We start from the raw sequence: 23,104 nt of genomic DNA on the forward strand, positions 1-23,104 counted from the left end.
ATCAACTTCATTTTGCAGCCACCTACTTCCTTATGTCAATATAGCAGTGAAAGTTGACATTGATTCCAAATGGCATCAAAGAGATTATATATGCTATAGTGAAAACAATACATCAAAGCCAAGAAGTCATCAACACACTTGTTATAAGAGACCAAGTCTAAATGAAAAGACTCATTTATTTATTTTAAAGAAAATGAAATAGCATGACAGTAAAACAGGTTAAAACACAACAGGAAACTCAATGCTGTTGTTTCTTTAATCAAACAAATGTATTCTGCTGCAAGAGCATAAAATCTGATTCTTGAGACACTGGGTTGCAGTTTAATCATGTAAGAAATGACAGATTTTTTTTCAGATCCAAACAAAAATTCTGACAGTGTATTTTCTTCCATCATTGTAAACAGCACATTTTACAGTCCCTTCTCTTGAGGTGGTGGGTTTTTTGTTCAGCCTTACCGGGAAGCCAGAGGGTGAGTAGCCTTATTTGGATTTCCCCACATTGTTTTACTTCACCTCCATGTCTTCATTTCACCCATAATTGGCTGCACTCACAGAGACAGCTAGCCACTGTGCCCATTCTCATACCATTTAGTTGTAGATAAAGTTGAACCTACAGGAAATAAATATGAATATACAGCATACCTGAGCTCACACACACACACCCATTCTAACACACACACACAAAAGTGCTTAATACACAATATACAACACACACACACACACACACACACAAACACACACACTACCTGCTTAGTAGTTGCGGTAGGCTGGATATGATTGGCCCATAGCCGGGGGCGTTGTCATAAAGCTCAAACAGAGGGGCTGCCACCAGTTTGTAGTTCTTTGGGACTGCAAACAGAGCTGAGAGACACAGAAGCAAATATCACTCAAGATTATGTGTGTAGAGTATGTAGAACATATTTTGACTAGCTAAGGGGAACTTACCTTTTTCCTGCAGTTGAACCAGGAAGAGTTTTTTATGCTCCTTGGGTTTAGTGATGTGGGCTGGAATGTAGGGATACTGCAGCAGAACAGACAAACACAAATATTTACTGTAGGCTCAATATCTCCTCCTCGATACATTTCAGTGTAAACTATACTGTGTTTTGGGGATGTGCTCACCTGTGGGGGTTCAAAGTTGGGGCGCCACCAGTTTCCGATGGAGTCATCGATCACCCATTCCTGCTTCACCCCGTCCTGCCGGCCCAGGATCTGACAAAGACACAGTAAAGACAATCACTATGGCATCACGGCTTCCTGCAGGATCTTAGAGAATGTTACCCCACTGGTAGATGCAAACTACTTTAGCGTTTTGTTAAGAGCCCCTGACACTTTCTCTAAATATTAACACGCATCACTTGCAGTACTGTTTTGGAAGCATAAAGAATACATCTTTCATATCAGCGAAAAATAAAAAATAAAAAAATATATATTTTCAAACTGTAAATTACTACACACCTTTATAGGGTTAGGTTTGTGTTCCCACAAGACCATATCTCCATGTTACAGCGCTTGTTTACGGCAGACATAGGCTGCCACCTATGCTAATTAGCTACCTGTGTGTGAGCTAACTGGGGAGGAAGTGTTGTTCATCAACTGGAGGCACACAATGTGTGCAAACCTGCTACAATAAGGTATTTTTTAAAAGATTCTTTCTCAAAACAATGATTATTGATGTTTCTAAACGTTAAAACACAGCATTGGAATTGGAGTTTACACGGAGCCAAACGTAGGGGAATGGAATGGCTGAAAACCCTACATACAGAGAAGAAGAGTTTGAGAGCTAAGTGAACGCTAGGATGGATGTCATCTGAGGTTGTGATACCAACTCTGGCCGGCCTCCTTTGAGAGTGCATGTGTATCGTACCTCTGTCATCAGGCGTTTCAGCCCATCCACCTCATCCTCCCCCGGACACAGCTCTCCACCTGGCCTGAAAGAGACATACAGACAACCCTATAAGAGAACCATACAAACACGCATGCACACTTTAAAAACAAACAGACTGTTGGTGTAACTCCTGCAGGCTGTGCTTGGTTGGTGGTAGTGCTTACAGTTTGAAGAAGGTGGTTCCCAGCTGCAACAGCAGTACATGGGGCAACCTGTGTTCATGGACAATAAGCACTCCCTCCACTGCCCTCCGCATGCCCAGCTTGTCAAACTCCTCCCTCATCCTCTGGAACCGTGCTGCCACTGAACTGTCCTTTTCATACAGAGGCTCCTTGGTCCCAAATGTGTAGTTGGTGAGAGGGTATCTGAAACACAATGTCATGAATACCATTTTTAAGGGTGCACATCCCATAGCATGCCTCTAATAACATGCACACACTACCCAGAACAGGCAACCTTAATTGGGGAGGAAGGGCTTGTGGTAATGGCTGGAGCGGAATCGGTGGAATGGAATGAAATACGTCAAATACACAGTTTCCATGTGTTCGATGCCATACTAATCGCTCCGTTCCTTCCAGCCATTATTATGAGTCGTCCTCCCCTCAGCAACCTTCACTGCTACCCAGTCACCCCCCCACGAACACACACTATATAGCTTTTGAATGAGGATGCATCTACAGGACGGTAGACTATCGATTCATCATCATTTTTGTGTCACAAACTTTGGCTGTCAAATAGGACATAGAGCCAGTTGCAAAGCTAGCCAGAATCCAAAGACGTTCATCACATTCTCTCTCCAGTCGGAAGGTGGCTATGCAACGATCAGGACAGAGCATAGCCGGCTCAAGATACTGCTCGGAAAACGTACCTCAATCCAGGGATGGGAGATGGCAGCGTACTACTAATGGTCTTATCATCCTAAATGACAAATCAAGATTTAAATACTGCTAGTTTTTTCGTCAGCATGCTAGACTAGCTAATGCTCATAGCAGTCCACTAGATTCGACAACACTTCCAGTAGTTGCCCAACGCTACGCCAGAGACGGTAGAGAAAGCAAGACAGCCCACTCTCTAATTTTTTCAGATCGGGGCAGGGCCACTCGGGTTTACTTATTGCCCCCTTCCCGTGGGTGCCCCAGGGCGAGACATCTCACTGGCAAATGTTTTCTGGGCGGGACAGGTGGAGTGAAAGGGAGGGGACAATAAGTAGACCAAAGCTAGCTCAAGACAGAAGAATGAGCCAACAGAACAAGCCAGATATTTCACCTGATGTAAATGTGAAGCATCTGGTTGGCATTTCCACTCACTACCAAATATGGTGATGAGAGGAAGCCCAGTGGCTGGCAGTGGGAGAAGATGGAGCAAGATGGATTTTGGCAGACATTCTGCAAATTTTCTCATTGATTAAACATTTTATCTTAATACATTTGATCTTGATCTTAATAATATTTTCTGTTTTCAAAACTATAATCTGTAACAGAGTGGACAGCATTTTGTAGATTTAACCCTTTTGCAAAGTTTCTAAAGGTGGTGTTGTTTAGGAGTGCACGAGTGAATTGAGCTATTGCACACACGCACTTCAGAGTAGGCGTTCCCTAACGGAAATATGCAAATACATGCTACAACGTGCCAATAGGATCTGACTAGCGGGTGTTGAGTGGTAGTGTTCTGTCCTCTCAAGACCCGTGGTCTGGAGTAGGATTAGATAGGGATAAATAGTGGAATGGGGTGGAGTTTTTATTATTATAGGGCAAATAGTAGGAGGGGCAATTTTCCACTACTGTATCAAGAATTTAATGTAGGTAGGCCGTGAATGGTCTCACAGCAGTGCAATAGGTGGCGGTGTATGCACCTAAAAGTTGGATGCGATCTGACAATCAAATCCTAAAGAAGAAGAAAGATCTCGCTAGCTTGTACTTGTTTCACATTTTACAAACATAATAGATTAATTCATATGAATACAAATTTGTTTTCACATCAATACAAGGGTTCATCGTTAGGCTAATTAACATATTTAATATTGTCAATGGAAGTTGTTGTATGCCAACTTGTTTTTTGGAGTCCAGCCTTCTTTTTAATTCCGTTTTGATTTGTTATAATATAATTCTGCTCACGATGCTTAATTTACTACCACTGTAAATGACACAGATGAACTATCTTGGGTTAGTTATTTAAGCAATAAGGCCTGGGGGGGATGTGGCTGTTCTTTCGTACGACGGAAGATGGAGTGCCTGGACACAACCCGTAGCCGTGGTATATTGGCCATATATCACAAAACCATATATCGCCGGAGGTGCCTTATTGCTATTATAAACTGGTTACCAACGTAATTAGAGTAGTAAAAATAAATGTTGTCATACCCGTGGTACAGTCTGATATACCATGCCTGTCAGCCAATCAGCATTCAGGACCTGAGCTACCCAGTTTATAAAAATATGTATTTATTTATTATAGAGGCATGAGCTCACGGGGGGGACGCATGCTCACGCGAGAGATGAAACGCCCATTTACACACAAGATCGTTTGTTAAGGTTCCTATTTAGCCACCATCTTCGGCTAGGATTAAACTTTTCATGGAATCCAATGGGCTGCTATAGTATTAGCCTAGCATACTGACGAAAAAACTAGCAGTCATTAAAAAATATTCTCGATTTGTTGGAATAACTGGGATTGAGGTCAATTTTCCGAGCCATATCTCTCGCCAACTCTGTGCTAACCTGATCGTGTCATAGCCGTGTTCCGACTAATGTAACCAACGTCTAACTTTAATCGGATTTTGGCTACTGCAAAGCTTGCAATCCATGAATTTTACCATACAATTGAATGAGACTGGTATTTTAGGAGTCTTTGCATAACCACGATACATACACACATAATCTGAAGTTAGAAACCAATCCTCGTCCCCCCTTCATCATTGTTACTCACAAATTAATGGTTCTCTCCAGGCTGAGTGGTTTTGCAGGCGCGCTCATGTATTTGTTCCCGCCGAACTGACTGACCCCGCGCGGCCAGCCGGCGGATGAGCGATTCGGAGCAGGCACACTCGACATTGCTCCAATACCACTAAACAAAATCTAACTCCAAAATCCTCTGGTAGAAATGCAATGCAAAACATGTATTATAACAATAACAAAGAAAAATGGAAGGACGTAACCATGCGCAAATTGTCTTCTCCCTTTCTCCTTTTCCTGTTCCGTGTTTGATGCAGTAGGTATACTTCGGCAGTACCACCACCTATCGTGCTGGAGTGTAATAACCAGTAATAAAGTAGCTCCTGTAGATGAAAATCTTAAGAGACTAAATTCTGAGGTGGTCGAACTCTATCCAATTGCTTTGCCCTTGTCCAACATAACCCAAAGGTTGTGTTAAATGTATAAACTATAACCCTGCATGGATAAGGTCATGATGGTTCATCAATAAAAGCACTTTCCTCCATCAAATCTAATTGTATTGATCAAATTCACATATTTAGCAGATGTTATGGTTATGTGGTTGGTTATGTTCCTAGCTCCAACAGTGCAGTAGTATGTAACAGTTCACAACAATACACACTAATCTAAAAGTAAAATAATGAAATTAAGAAATATATGAATATTACATTGAGCAATGTCGGAGTGGCACTGACAAAAAAAAAAAATATCTTTATTTAACGAGGCAAATACAGTAGAATATAATACAGTATATAAATATGAGATGAGTAAAGCAGTATGTAAACATTATTAAAGTGGCCAGCCCGGTTACATAACCCAGCCTCTAAGGTGTAGGGTTACATAACCGGGTGAAAGTCGGCTAATGATGGCTGTTTAACAGTCTGATGGCCTTGAGATAGAAGCTGTTCTTCAGTTTCTCAGTCCTAGCTTTGATGCACCTGTATTGACTCGCTTTCTGGATGATAGTGGCGGGAACAGGCCGTGGCTTGGGTGGTTGATGTTCTTGATGATCTTTTTGGCCTTCCTTTGACGTCTGGTGCTGTAGGTGTCCTGGAAGGCATGTAGTTTGCCCTCGGTGATGCGTTGGACAGACCGCACCACCCTCTGAAGAGCCCTGCGGTTGCGGGCGGTGCAGTTGCCATACCAGGCAGTGACAAAAGTTTGTGAGGGTGTTATGGGCCTCTGTTGAGGTTTTCCTGTAACTCTCATGGGTCAGGAGGCTATACATGAGTGTATCATGTTGGTAGACTGTTACCTTCACATAACACAGAGCTGTACACACGTTGTATATTCAAAACAGGCCCAGCCCAGAGTCACACACAGGTACTCTTTGTTCACAGCATATCATCACTACCACCAGTAGTTAAGCCAATCTGGGGAACGACTCAGAGCTTAGTGTGTCTCAGTCAGCCCAGCCAGACAGAGGTAGTGAGACATCCCTGTTGAGTTTCTAACCAGCATTCTCTGTGGATTTTAATAGTCTGGACAGTTCAGCCCCATGCAGCAGCCAGAGTCCTATCCGTACTGGCACATGACCCGCGTGATGCCCAGCGTGATCATGGGCTTCTGTTGCATGGTGGGAATTCCTGGGAATGTGGTGGTTCTGATTGTCGTGGGGCGGAAATTTGAGAGTGGGAACTTCAACATGCGTCTGATGCTGAACCTGGCACTGTGTGACCTGATGGTCTTGCTGTGCCTGCCTCTAGTGATTAACAACCTTCTGAGGGACTGGTATTTGGGCTCCGCCGCCTGCAAGCTGCTCTTCTTTCTGATTTATTGCAGCCTGAATGGTAGTGTGCTAACCATCACCCTGCTGAGCGTACAGCGCTACGTCCAGGTGCTGTACCCCCACAGCTGGGCGCGGCTGGGCCGTATGGGGGAAGAGGCAATCCTCCTGTCCCTGTGGGGGCTGGCAGGGTTCATTGCCTCTCCCGCCTTCTCTGTACTTGACGTCAAGACATACGACAACCGCCAATCCTGCAGCTCGCACTACCAGAACCACAGACAAGAAATGGCCATCCTACTTGTCCAAACGCTGCTGGGGTTTGTAGTTCCCTGCTGCATCCTGGTGACGTCCTACTTCTACCTCCACAAGAGGGTGAGCCAGGCGGCCCTGTTCAGGCAGCGGAGGCTGACCAAGCTGGTCACCTGCATTGTTGTGTCCTTCTTCTGCTTCTGGACTCCGCTGCACCTGTTCAACCTGCTGGCCCTGGTGAACTTGGCCGTGCAGAATGAGGTTGTGGAGAATGTGTGTGACTCAGCTTGGAATATCCTCATGGGTTTCACCATCATCAACAGCTGCCTCAACCCTTTCCTCTATGCCTTCGCCTCTTCAGGAATCCCCAGGGCAAGCCCCCACCCCACCAGCACATGACACTGGCTTCCATTGAGTAGATATAATTGTTTAAAGCACTATGTGCAAGCATTATGTACCTGTGACTATTTTTGTCGTGCTTATATTTTGCAAAAATTATTCTAGAGGACATCTGATATGATTTGTATTTTATTATAGCACCCAGTGAATGTTTGCATAAGGAAATAAGTGCATGTGTGTTATTCAAATGTCAAATTAAGGAAAGAACATCTGTGTAACTGACAATGAAATTATCTTGCTGTTGATAAATTCACATTTGCCTGCTTCACAATAAAGTTGACAATTCAATTACTAATGTATATGTATCAATATTCAGAATGTTACATAAACATAACAATAGAGATTCATAAAATACAAAGCTGCCTCTGTACACTATGGATTCAACACAATGGGAAGATGGGGGTGATGACCTCAGGTTGTCAACTGGGGTGAGTCTGGGGTCGCAGCTGTGTATCCTTGACAACCTCCGTCTGCATGGAAGGGACCAGGTACCGTACAGCCCAGTGCAACATGCCATCAGGAATCCTACAGGATACGTACGGACGGACAGACAGACACACACACACAGTTACACATTGTACACACATACAGTGCCTTCAGAAAGTATTTAGACCCCTTGACTTTTTCCACATTTTGGTAGGTTACAGCCTTATTCTAAAATTGATTCAATTGTTTTTTCCCCCTCATCATTCTACACACAATATCCCATAATGACAAAGCAAAAACAGGATTTTAGAAATATACATTTACATAAGTATTCAGACCCATTACTCAGTACTTTGTTAAAGAACCTTTAGCAGCGATTACAGCCTTGAGTCTTCTTGGGTATGGCGCTACAAGCTTGGCACACCTCTATTTGGGGAGTTTCTCCCATTCTTCTCTGCATATCCTAAAGCTCTGTCAGGTTCGATGGGGAGCGTTGCTGCACAGCTATTTTCAGGTCTCTCCAGAGATGTTCAATCTGGTTCAAGTCCAGGCTCTGGCTGGGCCACCCAAGGACATTCAGAGACTTGTCCCAAAGCCACTGCTGTCTTGGCTGTGTGCTTAGGGTCGTTGTCCTGTTGGAAGGTGAACCTTCTACCCAGTCTGAGGTCCTGAGCGGTCTGGAGCAGGTTTTCATCAAGGATCTTGCTGTCCTTTGCTCCGTTCATCTTTCCCTCGATCCTGACTAGTCTCCCAGTCCTTGTAGCTGAAAAACATTCCCACAGCATGATGCTGCCACCACCATGCTTCACCGTAGGGATGGTGCCAGGTTTCCTCCAGAAGTGACACTTGGCATTCAGGACAAAGAGGTCAATCTTGGTTTCACCAGACCAAATAATCTTGTCTCTCATGGTCTTAGTCTTTAGGTGCTTCTTGGAAAACTCAAAGCGGGCTGTCATATGCCTTTTACTGAGGAGTGGCTTTCGTCTGGCCACTCTACCATAAAGGCCTGATTGGTGGAGTGTTGTAGAGATAGTTGTCCTTCTGGAAGGTTCTCCCATCTCCACAGAGGAACTCTAGCGCTCAGTCAGAGTGACCATCGGGTTCTTGGTCACCTCCCTGACCAAGGCCCTTATCCCCCGATTGCTCAGTTTGGCCAGGCCGCCAGCTCTAGGAAGTCTTGGTGGTTCCAAACTGCTTCCATTTAAGAATGATGGAGGCCACTGTGTTCTTGGGGACTTTCAATGCTGCAGAAATGTTTTGGTACCCTTCCCCAGATCTGTGCCTCTACACAATCCTGTCTCTGAGCTCTAAATCAAATCACATTTTTTTTGTTACATGCTCCGAATAAAACAGGTGTAGACTTTACCGTGAAATGCTTACTTACAAGCCCTTAACCAACAACGCAGTTCAAGAAATAGAGTTTAGAAAATATTTACAAAAGAAAATAAAAAAGTAACAAGAAAATTACATAACAATAACAAGGCTATATACAGGGGGTACTGAGTCAATGTGGACAATCTACTGACAATTCCTTTGACTTCATGGCTTGGTTTTTCATCTGACATGCACTGTCAACTGTGGGACCTTATAGACAGGTGTGTGCCTTTCCAAATCATGTCCAGTCAATTGAATTAACCACAGGTAGACTTAACGTCTCAAGGATGATCAATGGAAACAGGGTGCACTTGAGCTCAATTTCGAGTCTCAAAGCAAATGGTCTGAATACTTACGTATTTCTGTTTTTTTATACATTTGCAAAAAATTCTAAAAACCTGTTTTCGCATTGTCATTATGGGGTATTGTGTGTAGATTGCTGAGGATTTAATTTAAAAAAAAATCCCTTTTAGAATAAGGCTGAAAGTAACAAAATGTGGAAAAAGCCAAGGGGTCTGAATACTTTCCGAAGGCACGGTACACACGCACACACGGTTTACTCACTTTAAATGGCTTAAATCCTTCGAAATGCGGCCACACAGCTGATAAGAATATGAGAACAAAGTGCCATCACTGTGAACCTGAGAGAGCAAGACAGATAATGTACTTCACACCAATCTAACAAAATGGGCAGGTTCAAAATTCCACTAAATGGTCAATATAAATCCTATTTCTTGGTTTAAAACTGGTCGCCCTTACATTGGAGGGCCTCTGGGGGGCTATTGCTGCAACTGCGTTCTGATTGCAGCTGCTTCCCTCCTCAATCCTGGGAATATCCTGAGTTTCAAACATCCAGGAGGGCGGGCTGCGTTTCTTCTGCATATCTTCCTCCTCCAAGGTGATATCATTATCCTCGGGGGTCTGCACGGAACTCTTCCTCTTAGCCTTACTACACCACCTCTTCACAACATCCTCCTCTTCCTCCACCTGATCCTGCTGCTCTGTGATTGTAAGTTGATGTGCTGTGTTTGAGCTACCGTGGTGGAGCTTCATGCCAGAGTGTTGGTTCTTTGTAGATAGACTCACAGTGGAGGAGGAGCCACTGGAGGGGAGTAGGCTGTGGGAGGGGCCTGGTTTTTGATAAGGAGGAAGGGAGCGCTCGCCTGACCTTTGGGTGGCCCCAGGGGTCAGGGATGGCACCTGGGTGCTGGTTGCCAGGGGAAATGTTGCAAGAGTGACTGGTTGTGGAGTGGAGTCAAGCAGAGACTGGCTCTTCTGGAGGGGGAGGGGCTCTGAGGTGATGGATTCTGTCAGGGAACCAATGAGAGACAGAAGTCATAATATCTGTAGTACGGCACAAAGATAAATGTGCATGGTGTGGTGTGTGTGTGTGTGTATAGAGGTTGAATGATTAAAAAGTTAAAAGGAAAGGAGCACACCATCAGATGCAGAGGAGGTCCTGAGCAGCTCTGCTGCTGGAGCAAACATGTCCCATGGGCTCGCCACTGCTCCTCCGGTCATCCCTGACACCACCTCACATTCCATACTCTCCTCTGGAGAGAGGGAGAGAAAAATAGAGATATTTGTACACACACTGGGCTCTATTGTGGTAGCAGCATACTTCAGCTAGCAGTAACTGATAACAAATACTTAATCTACAGCACGGACCAGTTAACAAACATAAGTCACGAGAAAGTGTGGGCTCATGGGCAGGATGTCTTCTCTCCAGAGGCACTGGCTTGTCAGTCTGCCTGCTGTCAGCAGCAACGATTGGTTGATCTGTCTCTGGTGGGTCTGTCGGTTTGTCTTCAGATGGAGGGACCAGTCCACTCTGCGTTTCACTGTCTTCTAAATAAAACACAACGGTCAGTTCAGAAAGACAGAACAGGTATAGATGATTTTCAGGAGTGAGAGAGATGGTGAGACACCCTTAAATGTTACCTGAGGGTGCGTGCAGTTTCTGACTCAGATTGTCTGGGATGTGTAGGTGAGACACAGGGACATTGAAAGTATCCTCCCTCTAGGAAAAAACAACAATCTTCTTGTAAAGTTGCAGATTTCCTACTGTTTTCTTACATTTAATAGGTTGGTCACACACACACCTTATATCTGAACCTTTCAATAGCCCATCTGGTGCCAGTGTGTGTGAGGGCGTTGGAGGTTGAGGCCTGTGGGGAGGGGAGGTTTGTGGGCGTCCTCAGGAGTTCTATCACATCCTTCAACAGAGACTGGCGCCGGTCATGATGCCACTCCCCCAGCAGCTCTGACAGACTGAACTCTAGGAGACAGGAAACACAGTCAAATACACAGGTGTGGCAAACAATAAGGATACAAATCATGAATGTAGTGCAGAGTGTATAGAGTTCCGTACCAGACTGGGTGTTCTGAGTATGGACAGAATCCTGAGCAAGCAGGGATCTGGGGATAAAAGAAAACACATTATCAACAAATACAATATACAACGTAATGTACACATGTATTATACGCAACAACAAAAAAATTAGCAAACACAGACACTTGTTTCTACCTTCTTGCCCTTTGTGCTGTTGTCTGTTCCCAATAATGTTTGTATCCTGTTTTGTTCTGCTACCATGTTGTGCTGCTTCCATATTTTGTTGCTACTATGCTGTGTTGTCATGTGTTGCTGCCAAGCTATGTTGTTGTCTTAGGTCTCTCTTTATGTAATGTTTTGTTGTCTCTCGTCGTGATGTGTTTGGTCCTATATTTTTTTTTACATTTATTTTTAATCCCAGACCCATCCCCGCAGGAGGCCTTTTGCCTTTTGGTAGGCCGTCATTGTAAATAAGAATTTGTTCTTAACTGACTTACCTAGTTAATTAAAATAAATAATAAATACACACACCCCATGCTCACCTCCATATTGTACAGATCCTTTGTCTGACTGAGTTGAGCGTTGTGCTGAAACAAAAGCCAGTTGGAGAGTCACTACATTTAATGTGTGTAGAACAGGAGGATCGTGAGGAGAGAACGGCTCATAATAATGGCTGAAACGGAGCAAATGGAATGGCATCAAAGACCTGGAAACCATGTGTTTGATGCATTTCTTACCATTTCACTCAATCCACTCCAGTCAATAGAATGAGCCTGTTCTCCCCAATTAAGGTGCTACCAACCTCCTGTGGTGTGTATGTGTCTGGATTTAGAGGCCAGGATGTGCGTCTCTTACCAGCAAGGGGTGTTGTCTTTAGCATCCCCAGCTGATGTGGTGGTCAGCTCACCAACCGATAAGTAAAACTGGCTCTTTGTCTGAGGAGATGAGGACACATTTAGAGTAAAATAAAATATGAGTGGTAAAGACTAAAGAACATGAACTGTCTCTCTAAGACCAAAGGACTACTAGTACCAGTATCATAGGATCATTCACACGCACCTGTTCAGAGTCCATGTTGAACTTCAGTGTGTATGAAAACACACACACTGTGCAATTCATGAGACTGGAGAAGTACTCACGGTCCTCCTGCCTGCCAGAGGATACAGATAGATGGAAAATAATATTATCTTAATATGTTTTGTCTCGTCTTGTTTCTCCTTATGTTGGCTGTTAGATTTGTACTGGGCTTAACAAGATATGGTTTATAGATGGGTTTTAGACATACATGTCATTTAATACGATCTTATAGGCCCCTTGGCTTGTCCTAAATGTTAACTCACTCCTGAAGAGTCTCCCAGGAGTCCTGGTTCAGTATGGCGGGGATGTGCACCACTCCATCAGAGAGGAACAGCAACGTTGTCAAACCCTTAGTCTTCCGGGACTGGGACTCTGACATCAGGCCAACCTACAGAGAGAGACAGAAAGGTGTGTGCAGCCTCCCGAGTGGCGCAGTGGTCTAAGGCACTGCATCGCAGTGCTAGCTGTGCCACTAGAGATTCTGGGTTCGAGTCCAGGCTCTGTCGCAGCCAGCTGCGACCGGGAGGGGCATGGGGCGGCGCACAATTGGTCCAGCATCATCTGGGTTAGGGAGGGTTTGGCCGGCAGGGATATCCTTGTCTCATCTCGCACTAGCGACTGCTGTGGCGGGCCAGGTGCAGTGCACACGGTCGCCAGGTGTACGGTGTTTCCTCCGACACATTGGTGCGGCTGGCTTCCGGGTTGGATGGGCATTGTGTCAAGAAGCAGTGTGGCTTGGTTGGGTTGTGTTTCAGAGGACTCATGGCTCTCGACCTTCGCCTCTCCCGAGTCTGTACGGGAGTTGCAGCGATGAGACAAGACTGTAACTACAATTGGATACCATGAAATTGGGGAGAAAAAAAAGGTAAAAAATACACACAAAAAAAGGTGTGTGTAAAATAAGTGCCCTCTTGCACACACACACACACACACACACACACACACACACACACACACACACACACACACACACACACACACACACACACACACACACACACACACACACACACACACACACACACACACCTTCTAAACTTGGAACACAGGCCTTGCATGAAGTGTATGTACTAGATGCCTCATTACCCCCACAACATGCGCTTTCAGAGTGTTGTTGTCCTCCTCCTCTGGCTCTGTGCCATAACTCAGGATGACCTGCTCTATCCAGGGCTCCAACTTAGTCATGGCCACACACCCTAAAACACTGGAGACAGGCATGTACAGAATAAGTTGAGAGTTGCACTAGTCTCTTATACTATTTTCAGTATAATAGCTAGTTAGTTACCTATTACACTAACTGGTGTGGTGACTATAATATCCATACACAATTGTGGATGTATTAGCTAGCTAAACATTGCAGTGAAAAGGCTCTCGTGGTACTAACTTTTCCACACATAACTAGTTTACAAACTAAACTAAGATAAATTAGAACTAGGCCTAGCTAATAGAATAGATCATATCCATATCGAGCTTTGTTGTGAACTGTACGGCGAGGTCTTCCTCCTACTCGTGTGAGCGCAAACTTAGCTGCCTACACCTAACGTTAGCTAGCTACTGTAAGACCCCCCTTGGTCAGTGGTTTATAACCTTTTTCAGTTACTGTACCACCAACTGAATTTTGCTCTGCCCGGAGTAACCCTGAAGTATTTGACCAGTAGGCCTATGGTCTCATGAGTCTACTCACGTACCCCCTGTGGATAGGCCATGTACCCCCCCGGTTGGGAACCACTGCCCTAGGTCGTCATCTCGTTCAGATTTATACTATTACATTTGGGATCAGAGGCAAATAGATATTGCAACTCACCTGATAGTAAGACAACCACTTTTGAGCCTGGTTAAATGTAGCGGTTCCACTGAGTGTTACTTTATTTACGTTCCGTTGGTGAACCTTTCCACAGCAATTGGTTCCCACTGCAGCCCCCTATCATGGGAAACACTGTTCACGCCATTTCGATACCGAAATGTGTCCTGTCCCACTGCACACGCGTGCGTGCGCTCGCACACACACACACGTTATATTCCTTTCCTTGTCCATTCATGACCCCTTTTCTAAAATGTCTGTATTAAAGTACTTATGGAGAACACCTGTACAGTCCCTTCATCTACCATTAAAAAAGAAAGGAGATGAAGGAATTATGCCTATAGGAGTACCCGGAGCAACATCTCCTTGTGTAATTGCTCCCCTTCTTCTGCCCTTGACAATTTGTCCTTGGAGACAGGTGATAGCCAGATGTGTGTTCTGCTACCACATATTACCTCCATCAATCCAATAATTTCTGTCCCTCAAGGTGTGTCATCGAGGGCATATGGGAATAGGGCAAGGATTCACTCTGGTACTACCATGAAAAAACACTTCTATCTCAGACCTTCTCTCCTTTCACCACCCTTTGTCATACATTTCTGGTTTAGGCTTAGTTATCTAGAAAATCTTTATACTCTCTTTGGATAATTCATTCCAATCATTTAAAAGTTAACAGCAGGTATTCTGCATGTAAGTTTAAGTATTCCAAAGAGATTTGGAGCCAGGAACTAACAGATGGACTGAACCGTGATAAAGACATCATGACATTATGAATATTCATTTTAATAATCATAAGTAACTAACTATATGTCTCATATCCATCTATTGTAAACATATTTCACCACAGTTAATGTATTACATAATCATACAATACGTGCAATGCAAATGTAAACATGGTCGAGAAAAAAAGGACACGTTGCTGGGTCAGTCCATTTGTGTAACACAGAGGGGGTCTCAGTTCTTTGGTCTGATGTTCCACCCTCTGCGGTTTGCTGCTGTGATGTGGTCCCGGTACTCAGTCCCATGGACTCTCCCCCGTTTCTTTTACTGTGGCCTCCCCTGCCTCTATCACAGTAGTTGGTCCCTTGTTTGACTTGCTCTCTACCACCTCCTTAGTATTGAACTCTTTTTCATCTGACCCATTAGTCCCTCCTTCCCTCTTTTTACACAGCACTCTACCCTCATTTGATTTGGTCCCTTCTACTCCCTGCCTCATGATCCCATCCACCTTCTGCAGACCCTCTTCCTTCTCCTCTTTTATGGTTTTGTCTATGTAGTTCGCCAGTGATTTCTGTTCTTTTTCTTTCCCTGTGGCCCTCCTGACATCTTCTTCCTTGCTACGTTTCTCCTTCGCTGTCTCCTTGTTCCTCTCTACCCTCTCGGCATTCAGGTCATCTGTAGGAGAGGTAAGGGAAGGACAAACGATGTTATTTTCAACAGGTTACTTCCAAATTTCAAGCAATATTATTATTATTGAACACACACACTTACTTGTACCCTTAGTCATGGACAGCAGTCCCATTGCAGGATTAGGGCTAATTCTCTCCTCAGGTGATGGCTGAATAGTATTAGTTGGTGTTTGGCTAGTAGAGTTAGTGGGGGTTGGACTGGAAGAGTTAGTGGGGCTATGAGTAGAAGAGTTAGTGGAACTATGAGTAACATAATTAGTGGGGATTGAGATAGTGGTTTGTGTAGTAGAGTTAGTAGGTTTAGTGGTGTTGGTTTGATTTGAAGGGTTAGTGGGGGTGCTGGTAGTAGAGTTAGTGGGGCTGAGGGGACTGATGAGGACAGAAGAGTTAGTGGCAGTGGTGATATTAGAAGGGCTTGTAGAGATAGTGGTGATATTAGAAGGGCTTGTGGAGATAGTGGTGACGGGGCTAGAGTTAATGGGGGTGGGGGTAGTGGTCAGGCTAGTAGAGTTAGTTGGGATGGGACTAGTAGTGGTAGTAGTGGTGTGAGTAGAAGCCAATGTGGGGGAGGAAGTAATGGTGGAGTTAGTTGAGTGAGTGGCAGTGGGGATAGAAGAGACAGAGGGGGAGTGATTATTAGAGAGAATGGGAATCGGACTGCTAGGGATAGTAGCAGTGTGAGCAGCACAGTTAGTGGAAGTGGAGCTGGTAGAGGAAGTAGGAATAGGACTAGTAGAGTTAGTGGGGCTTAAGGTAGAAGTGAAGTTGACAGAGTTAGTTGCGCTGGTATTGTTAGTTCCGGTTTGGGTAGTGTTGGAGTCAGTAGAGTTTATGGAGGTAAGGGTGGAAGCACCATTCATAGATTTAAGGGTAGAGGTTGTTATAGTAGCAGCAGGATATGAAGGTGGGGTAACTGAATTAGTAATTAGGGTAGTGGGGGTGGGACACAGAGAGGTAGTGGGGGTGGGAGTAGAAGTGTTGTTGGCAGCAGAAGCAATTATGGAGATGGAAGTATTTAGTGTTGGAGTTGTCAAGTCAGTAGAAGTTGAGGCAGTAGTATCAGTAAGGGTAGGGGTAGAAGCATTAGTGGTGGGGGTTGTTGATGTATGGGTATCAGTATTAGTGTTAACAGGTGTTGGGGCAGTAATGCTTGTAATGGTGATGGTGGCTAGATTAGGGATGGAAGACGCAGAGGTGGTTGGGGTGGTGGAGTCAGTGGAGGTAGGGGGAATTGGGGTGTGGGTAATAGTGGGGATAGAGCCAGAGTTCATGTCAGTAGGGGGGGTGGAAGTTGTAATATTCATAGTGCCAGATGTAGTTGTGATGGAGGTAATGGTAGTGGTTGTGGCAGGGTTAGTACTGGGGATGAAGGTGGTGGTGTTAGGGGTAGGGGCTGTAGTATTGATAGGGACGGGTGCAGAGGTCGTAGAGGGGATGATGTCATTGGGGATTGAATTAGAGGAAGTAGCGGTGGTAGAAACGGGGATGGAAGAGTTAGTGGGATCTGGGACAGGGGAGGGAATGATGGTGTCAGTGAGAATAGAAGAGTTAGTGGGATCTGGGACAGGGGAGGGAATGATGGTGTCAGTGAGAATAGAAGAGTTAGTGGGATCTGGGACAGGGGAGGGAATGATGGTGTCAGTGAGAATAGAAGAGTTAGTGGGATCTGGGACAGGGGAGGGAATGATGGTGTCAGTGGGAATAGAAGAGTTAGTGGGATCTGGGACAGGGGAGGGAATGATGGTGTCAGTGGGAATAGAAGAGTTAGTGGGATCTGGGACAGGGGAGGGAAGGATGGTGTCAATGGGAATAGAATGGTCAGTGGGATCTGGGACAGTGATGGGAATAGGGGTGTCAGTGGGGATAGATTTAGAACTGGTAGAGGTGGGGTCTGTGGGGAAACACACTTCTACTTCCTGTATTTGAGCTAGATCATTCTCAGGGGTGAGATGACCGGAGACAGTGGGAGGTGGGGTTGGGCCTCGCTTAATTATTGGCTTAGGAGGCAGAGCAGGTTTACCAGCTGACTCATGTGCGGACACACTCTGTCGGACCGGACGTCTCGTATCTAAATAGAAAGAAGATGAGCATAAGATACACAAAATTGTATTCAATAGTGTGTGTGTTTGTCTATGTGTGTGTATGTGTGTGCGTTTGTGTTTGTCTGTGTGAGTGTGTTACCTGATGAGGTGGACATGGTTCTGGGCTTCATAAATGTGGGTGGGGGATCAGGTTTATTATCGATGATAGTGCCTGAAACCGAGACAGAAAATGAAGGAACACACACATCAAACACCATACACAGACTCACACATACACTGTAGCAACTGTTATATGAGTAAAGGGACTTACCCTCTGATTCAGCTTTTTTCATCTCTCTCTCCTGACTCTGTAGAATGGAATAAGAATTTTTATGTTTTCCTTAGACACACAACCACATACACACTCAGATTAATACACATACACACCTGTGTCTCTCCTGGCTGAGCTTTGGACACACCAATACGTTGTAGCATGAGCTGCAGGCGCTGCTCAAAGCCATGATGGCCGTCAGATGAGTGTTTCTGAAACTAACCAGAACCAAGGAGAAGCAGTCAGTGCCGATAAGAACCAATCAAAACTAAAGAATGCTCAAAATAAAACCAAAAACAATCCTTTCATAGGCGGTGTAGAATTATTTACCAAATTGCTTTAGCCATCAAATTGTTTCAAGGGTCGGTTTGAATACATTCGAATGCCTACCTTCCCTTGTGCAGTGTTCTTGGTGTTCCCAGCGTTGGCTGCAGATCCAGAGAGTAGAATTAGAGACTGTGACTTCCCCTCTCTTAGCGCACGACGGGGTGGAGCCTCACCCCTCAGTGGAGTGGGACCATCAGAAGAAGGGGTTTCTGCTTCCACTGGATCTCCTGTCACAACGTTGTCATCCACACTCTCCTTCTCTTTCACTTTTTCATTCTCCTTCACTTTATCTTTTTCAGCTCTGGCGGCCTCCCTGAGAGGCCGGATTAGGTCGGCAATGGAGGTCTTCTTGGCCTTCCCCTCTTGGCTTCCCTCTGATTTCACAGCCCTCCGCTTTTTAAGGGTGAAGAACTCGCCCAGCTTCCTCCTTAGGGTTCTGGAAGGGGCGGGGCAAGGGGCGGCGCTAGTAGGTGCTACTTCCACTTCCTGTTCAGTAATGGAAGGTTCCCCAGCCTCATTCTGTGTTTTCCTGGAGGAAGAGTCAGAGTAGCACAGGATCAGCGTGTGTGTTAGTCAATCATAGGGCCCTGAGTTTTTCCTGGCCATGTGGCCTGACCTGGACAAGCTAGGGCCTGCATGCAGGTAATCTGGTCAGGAAATGTTGTATATTATATTTCTTGAATGTACTTATTGTAGGTTGTTATGAACGTCTCATAAATTACTCAAATTTAAAGAGGTTTACTATGAGCTGGTTAAGTTGTGTTGGGTATGAGATAGTGAGGAGTCAGATTATCTAGGATGAGTTTGGTCCGATACTCACAGGGTGTCGACAGGAAGGACTCGCTTAGTAAAGAACTCCTCAACTCCCTCATCAACTCGCCCCATGTGATCAGGGACTCCATTTTCATTGTCAACCACCGATTCCTGTGTCACACGCATGCACAGAGAAAGAGATGATAAGTGTTACGATATCTGTGATTATTAGGTGTTTGTGTGTGAGAATGTGTGTGAGCGCTGTTAGACTACCCGAAAAATAGAAATGAAAGAGTTTCCAATTGGTGGAAAGAGTGCTATGTTGGATATCAGGAGGTTACTGAGAGCAGTTTCCTTCATATAGCACATAGTAATTATTACATAAATTGTCACCTCTTGGGCTCAGACTTCCCTGACACACAGAATATACACAGACACATCAACAACACCTCATACATACAGTGGGGCAAAAAAGTATTTAGTCAGCCACCAATTGTGCAAGTTCTCCCACTTAAAAAGATGAGAGAGACCTGTAATTTTCATCATAGGTACACTTCAACTATGACAGACAAAATGAGAAAAAAAATCCAGAAAATCACATTGTAGGATTTTTTATGAATTTATTTGCAAATGATGGTGGAAAATAAGTATTTGGTCACCTACCTACCTACTCTTCTTTAAGAGGCTCCTCTGTCCTCCACTCGTTACCTATATTAATGGCACCTGTTTGAACTTGTTATCAGTATAAAAGACACCTGTCCACAACCTCAAACAGTCACTCTCCAAACTCCACTATGGCCAAGACACAAGAGCTGTCAAAGGACACCAGAAACAAAATTGTAGACCTGCACCAGGCTGGGAAGACTGAATCTGCAATAGGTAAGCAGCTTGGTTTGAAGAAATCAACTGTGGGAGCAATTATTAGGAAATGGAAGACATACAAGACCACTGATAATCTCCCTCAATCTGGGGCTCCACGCAACATCTCACCCCGTGGGGTCAAAATGATCACAAGAACGGTGAGCTTGCTTTCTCTGCCTGGCCGGTTCCCCTCTCTCCACTGGGATTCTCTGCCTCTAACCCTATTTCAGGGGCTGAGTCACTGGCTTACTAGGGCCCTTTCCTACCATCCCTAGGAGGGGTGCGTCACTTGAGTGGGTTGAGTCACTGACGTGGTCTTCCTGTCTGGGTTGGCGCCCCCCTTGGGTTGTGCCGTGGCGGAGATCTTTGTGGGATATACTCGGCCTTGTCTCAGGATGGTAAGTTGGTGGTTGAAGTATCCCTCTAGTGGTGTGGGGGCTGTGCTTTGGCAAAGTGGGTGGGGTTATATCCTTCCCGTTTGGCCCTGTCCGGAGGTGTCATCGGATGGGGCCACAGTGTCTCCTGATCCCTCCTGTCTCAGCCTCCAGTATTTAGGCTGCAGTAGTTTATGTGTCGGGGGGCTAGGGTCAGTTTGTTATATCTGGAGTACTTCTCCTGTCCTATCCGGTGTCCTGTGTGAATTTTGGTATGCTCTCTTTAATTCTCTCTTTCTCTCTCTCGGAGGACCTGAGCCCTAGGACCATGCCTCAGGACTACCTGACATGATGACTCCTTGCTGTCCCCAGTCCACCTGGCTGTGCTGCTGCTCCAGTTTCAACTGTTCTGCCTGTGATTATTACTATTTGACCATGCTGGTCATTTATGAACATTTGAACATCTTGGCCATGTTCTGTTATAATCTCCACCCGGCACAGCGAGAAGAGGACTGGCCACCCCACATAGCCTGGATCCTCTCTAGGTTTCTTCCTAGGTTTTGGCCTTTCTAGGGAGTTTTTTCCTAGCCACCGTGCTTCTACACCTGCATTGCTTGCTGTTTGGGGTTTTAGGCTGGATTTCTGTACAGCACTTTGAGATATCAGCTGATGTACGAAGGGCTATATAAATAAAATTGATTTGAGCTAAAATCCCAGAACCACACGGGGAGACCTAGTGAATGACCTGCAGAAAGCTGGGACCAAAGTAACAAAGCCTACCATCAGTAACACACTACGCCGCCAGGGACTCAAATCCTGCAGTGCCAGACGTGTCCCCCTGCTTAAGCCAGTACATGTCCAGGCCCGTCTGAAGTTTGCTAGAGAACATTTGGATGATCCAGAAGAAGATTGGGAGAATGTCATATGTTCAGATGAAATCAAAATAGAACTTTGTGGTAAAAACTCAACCCGTCGTGTTTGGAGGACAAAGAATGCTGTGTTGCATCCAAAGAACACCATACCTACTGTGAAGCATGGGGGTGGAAACATCATGCTTTGGGGCTGTTTTTCTGCAAAGGGACCAGGACGACTGATCCGTGTAAAGGAAAGAATGAATGGGGCCATGTATCGTGAGATTTTGAGTGAAAACCTCCTTCCATCAGCAAGGGCATTGAAGATGAAACGTCGCTGGGTCTTTCAGCATGACAATGATCCCAAACACACCGCCCGGGCAACGAAGGAGTGGCTTCGTAAGAAGCATTTCAAGGTCCTGGAGTGTCCTAGCCAGTCTCCAGATCTCAACCCCATAGAAAATCTTTGGAGGGAGTTGAAAGTCTGTGTTGCCCAGCAACAGCCCCAAAACATCACTGCTCTAGAGGAGATCTGCATGGAGGAATGGGACAAAATACCAGCAACAGTGTGTGAAAACCTTGTGAAGACTTACAGAAAACGTTTGACCTCTGTCATTGCCAACAAAGGGTATATAACAAAGTATTGAGAAACTTTTGTTATTGACCAAATACTTATTTTCCACCATAATTTGCAAATAAATTCATTAAAAATCCTACAATGTGATTTTCTGGATTTTTTTTCTCATTTTGTCTGTCATAGTTGAAGTGTACCTATGATGAAAATTACAGGCCTCTCTCATCTTTTTAAGTGGGAGAACTTGCACAATTGGTGGCTGACTAAATACATTTTTGCCCCACTGTATATCCCCTAGATCTACATTATCACACTGCCATTGGTATGTACAATTACCAATAACTGACTCAGAAAACCAGTAAGACCCTATGATGTCATGTCCTGTGGCACTAAGGCTGCCCATGTGATTAGGTTTGGTTTAGTTCATCCAACAAAAGCATCATTACATGTGTTAACTCTGATCGTGACTGATACAGTACCAATGGCAGGCATACAATGGATAGGGTGATGATGGCTAAGGTAGAGAAAATTCACACCTACCAAGAAAAAGCCCGCCAGCTTCAGACGAAGCATTATATAGCCCTAGAAATTAGCCACATATAATCACGATCCTATACACCAATGCAATCCCCCCCCAAACACACACTACTGGTGTTGAATATGCAAGCAGCTGGTTGCTGTTGCGATCCAAGTACCTTGAATCAAGCAGGCACCAGGCATGTTCCCTCCCTTCCCCTGCCTCTTCCCACTGTACCCTATCACATCTCCCCCTCCTTTCCATTATGCCTCAACACAGCACCCCCTTTTCTCCATCTCTCTGTACCTGTGGTCTGCTGGGGCGGAGGTGTTGGTTTTGTCGGTGTGGTCTAGGTCTACTGCGGGTGTAGTGCCTCAGCGCCGGCACGCCCAATGGAAGCTCCATAAGGGGAGACACGGCACTTAGTTGCCGTGGTGCTCTGTTGCTGTGGCTGTTGCCGAGGCACCGTTGCTAAGAGCACCAGCAGCAGTATTCACTGCCTCCACCAAGGTAGGAGGGGCCAAGCTGAGCTAGACTGACAGATTTGACAACAAGGGGCCTCGCCTTTCTCCTCCCCCCCTCCCTCAGAAAGACTGAAAGAATGAGAAGACGGAGAGAGAATGGAGAAATTTAGAGCTTGTGCTAGAGGGAGAGCAGTGCAGGTGCAAAAGGCAGTCTCGTATATATTCATTTATAATATAAATTAAGGTTCTTCATGGAACTGACCAAAATGCAGGAAGGGAACAATGTGCTGAAATGACAAATTAATAATTAATTTTACGTGGATGGGATATAGAAAATTCAGGGGATGACTGGTGATCTGGCAATGGGTTTCTGGTGTGTGTAAATCTCCATGAAGTGATTCAAATATCAAGCAAGGGAAA

The 23,104-nt window shown here is 45.1% G+C and overlaps 4 protein-coding genes across 10 annotated transcripts; 1 reads left to right on the forward strand and 3 right to left on the reverse strand.

Annotated features, from left to right (window-relative positions):
* Positions 1–144: 144 nt before the first annotated feature.
* Positions 145–5,116, reverse strand: cpsf5 (cleavage and polyadenylation specific factor 5). 3 transcript variants are annotated; one of them, XM_021585494.2, is made up of 7 exons: positions 4,814–5,116; positions 2,053–2,253; positions 1,868–1,931; positions 1,123–1,212; positions 946–1,021; positions 747–861; positions 145–610 (listed from the first exon to the last, which is right to left on the reverse strand). In XM_021585494.2, the coding sequence occupies exons 1-7, from the start codon at positions 4,936–4,938 to the stop codon at positions 589–591; spliced, it is 693 nt and encodes a 230-aa protein (XP_021441169.2). In that variant the 5' UTR covers positions 4,939–5,116; the 3' UTR covers positions 145–588.
* A 1,200-nt stretch (positions 5,117–6,316) lies between these two features.
* LOC110506103 (leukotriene B4 receptor 1-like) lies at positions 6,317–7,192 on the forward strand. The gene has a single exon (XM_021585517.2). It carries the CDS (start codon positions 6,317–6,319, stop codon positions 7,190–7,192), a length of 876 nt encoding a protein of 291 aa, XP_021441192.1.
* A 113-nt stretch (positions 7,193–7,305) lies between these two features.
* acd (ACD shelterin complex subunit and telomerase recruitment factor) lies at positions 7,306–14,816 on the reverse strand. 3 transcript variants are annotated; one of them, XM_021586280.2, is made up of 14 exons: positions 14,206–14,816; positions 13,488–13,605; positions 12,665–12,789; positions 12,384–12,474; positions 12,180–12,259; positions 11,867–11,911; positions 11,364–11,410; positions 11,095–11,270; positions 10,934–11,012; positions 10,661–10,837; positions 10,432–10,545; positions 9,752–10,299; positions 9,557–9,633; positions 7,306–7,717 (listed from the first exon to the last, which is right to left on the reverse strand). In XM_021586280.2, the coding sequence occupies exons 2-14, from the start codon at positions 13,584–13,586 to the stop codon at positions 7,612–7,614; spliced, it is 1,764 nt and encodes a 587-aa protein (XP_021441955.2). In that variant the 5' UTR covers positions 13,587–13,605; positions 14,206–14,816; the 3' UTR covers positions 7,306–7,611. The 3 variants fall into 3 exon arrangements, with proteins under 3 accessions (XP_021441955.2, XP_021441954.2, XP_036819975.1); XM_021586279.2 differs by having other exon boundaries at positions 10,661–10,840; positions 14,206–14,405; XM_036964080.1 differs by lacking the exon at positions 14,206–14,816 and adding an exon at positions 14,090–14,182 and having other exon boundaries at positions 10,661–10,840.
* Positions 14,817–14,966: 150 nt separating this feature from the next.
* Positions 14,967–22,724, reverse strand: LOC110506560 (mucin-2). 3 transcript variants are annotated; one of them, XM_021586271.2, is made up of 8 exons: positions 22,527–22,720; positions 19,111–19,214; positions 18,354–18,819; positions 18,080–18,181; positions 17,964–18,000; positions 17,793–17,864; positions 17,632–17,679; positions 14,967–15,597 (listed from the first exon to the last, which is right to left on the reverse strand). In XM_021586271.2, the coding sequence occupies exons 1-8, from the start codon at positions 22,623–22,625 to the stop codon at positions 15,218–15,220; spliced, it is 1,308 nt and encodes a 435-aa protein (XP_021441946.2). In that variant the 5' UTR covers positions 22,626–22,720; the 3' UTR covers positions 14,967–15,217. The 3 variants fall into 3 exon arrangements, with proteins under 3 accessions (XP_021441946.2, XP_021441945.2, XP_021441947.2); XM_021586270.2 differs by having other exon boundaries at positions 15,694–17,679; XM_021586272.2 differs by having other exon boundaries at positions 15,458–15,597; positions 17,519–17,679; positions 22,527–22,724.
* Positions 22,725–23,104: the final 380 nt, after the last annotated feature.

The sequence above is a fragment of the Oncorhynchus mykiss genome, chromosome 26, assembly GCF_013265735.2.
Source record: "Oncorhynchus mykiss isolate Arlee chromosome 26, USDA_OmykA_1.1, whole genome shotgun sequence".
NCBI classification, from domain to species: Eukaryota; Metazoa; Chordata; class Actinopteri; order Salmoniformes; family Salmonidae; genus Oncorhynchus; species Oncorhynchus mykiss.

What these genes read in the sequence shown, in the direction of transcription:
- cpsf5 (XM_021585494.2), bottom strand. Translation starts at nt 4,938, where the DNA reads ATGTCGAGTGTGCCTGCTCCGAATCGCTCATCCGCCGGCTGGCCGCGC. An exon ending in GGTTCAACTGCAGGAAAAAG is followed by an intron (nt 862 to 945) that starts GTAAGTTCCCCT and finishes TGTGTCTCTCAG; the next exon opens with CTCTGTTTGCAGTCCCAAAG. An exon ending in CTACCGCAACTACTAAGCAG is followed by an intron (nt 611 to 746) that starts GTAGTGTGTGTG and finishes TATTTCCTGTAG; the next exon opens with GTTCAACTTTATCTACAACT.
- LOC110506103 (XM_021585517.2), top strand. Translation starts at nt 6,317, where the DNA reads ATGCAGCAGCCAGAGTCCTATCCGTACTGGCACATGACCCGCGTGATG.
- acd (XM_021586279.2), bottom strand. Translation starts at nt 13,586, where the DNA reads ATGACTAAGTTGGAGCCCTGGATAGAGCAGGTCATCCTGAGTTATGGC. An exon ending in CCCCCCAGAGGCCCTCCAAT is followed by an intron (nt 9,634 to 9,751) that starts GTAAGGGCGACC and finishes TTGCTCTCTCAG; the next exon opens with GTTCACAGTGATGGCACTTT. An exon ending in AAGGATTTAAGCCATTTAAA is followed by an intron (nt 7,718 to 9,556) that starts GTGAGTAAACCG and finishes CGTATCCTGTAG; the next exon opens with GATTCCTGATGGCATGTTGC.
- LOC110506560 (XM_021586270.2), bottom strand. Translation starts at nt 22,625, where the DNA reads ATGGAGCTTCCATTGGGCGTGCCGGCGCTGAGGCACTACACCCGCAGT. An exon ending in GTCCTTCCTGTCGACACCCT is followed by an intron (nt 18,820 to 19,110) that starts GTGAGTATCGGA and finishes CTCTTCCTCCAG; the next exon opens with GAAAACACAGAATGAGGCTG. An exon ending in CTCAGCCAGGAGAGACACAG is followed by an intron (nt 18,001 to 18,079) that starts GTGTGTATGTGT and finishes TCCATTCTACAG; the next exon opens with AGTCAGGAGAGAGAGATGAA.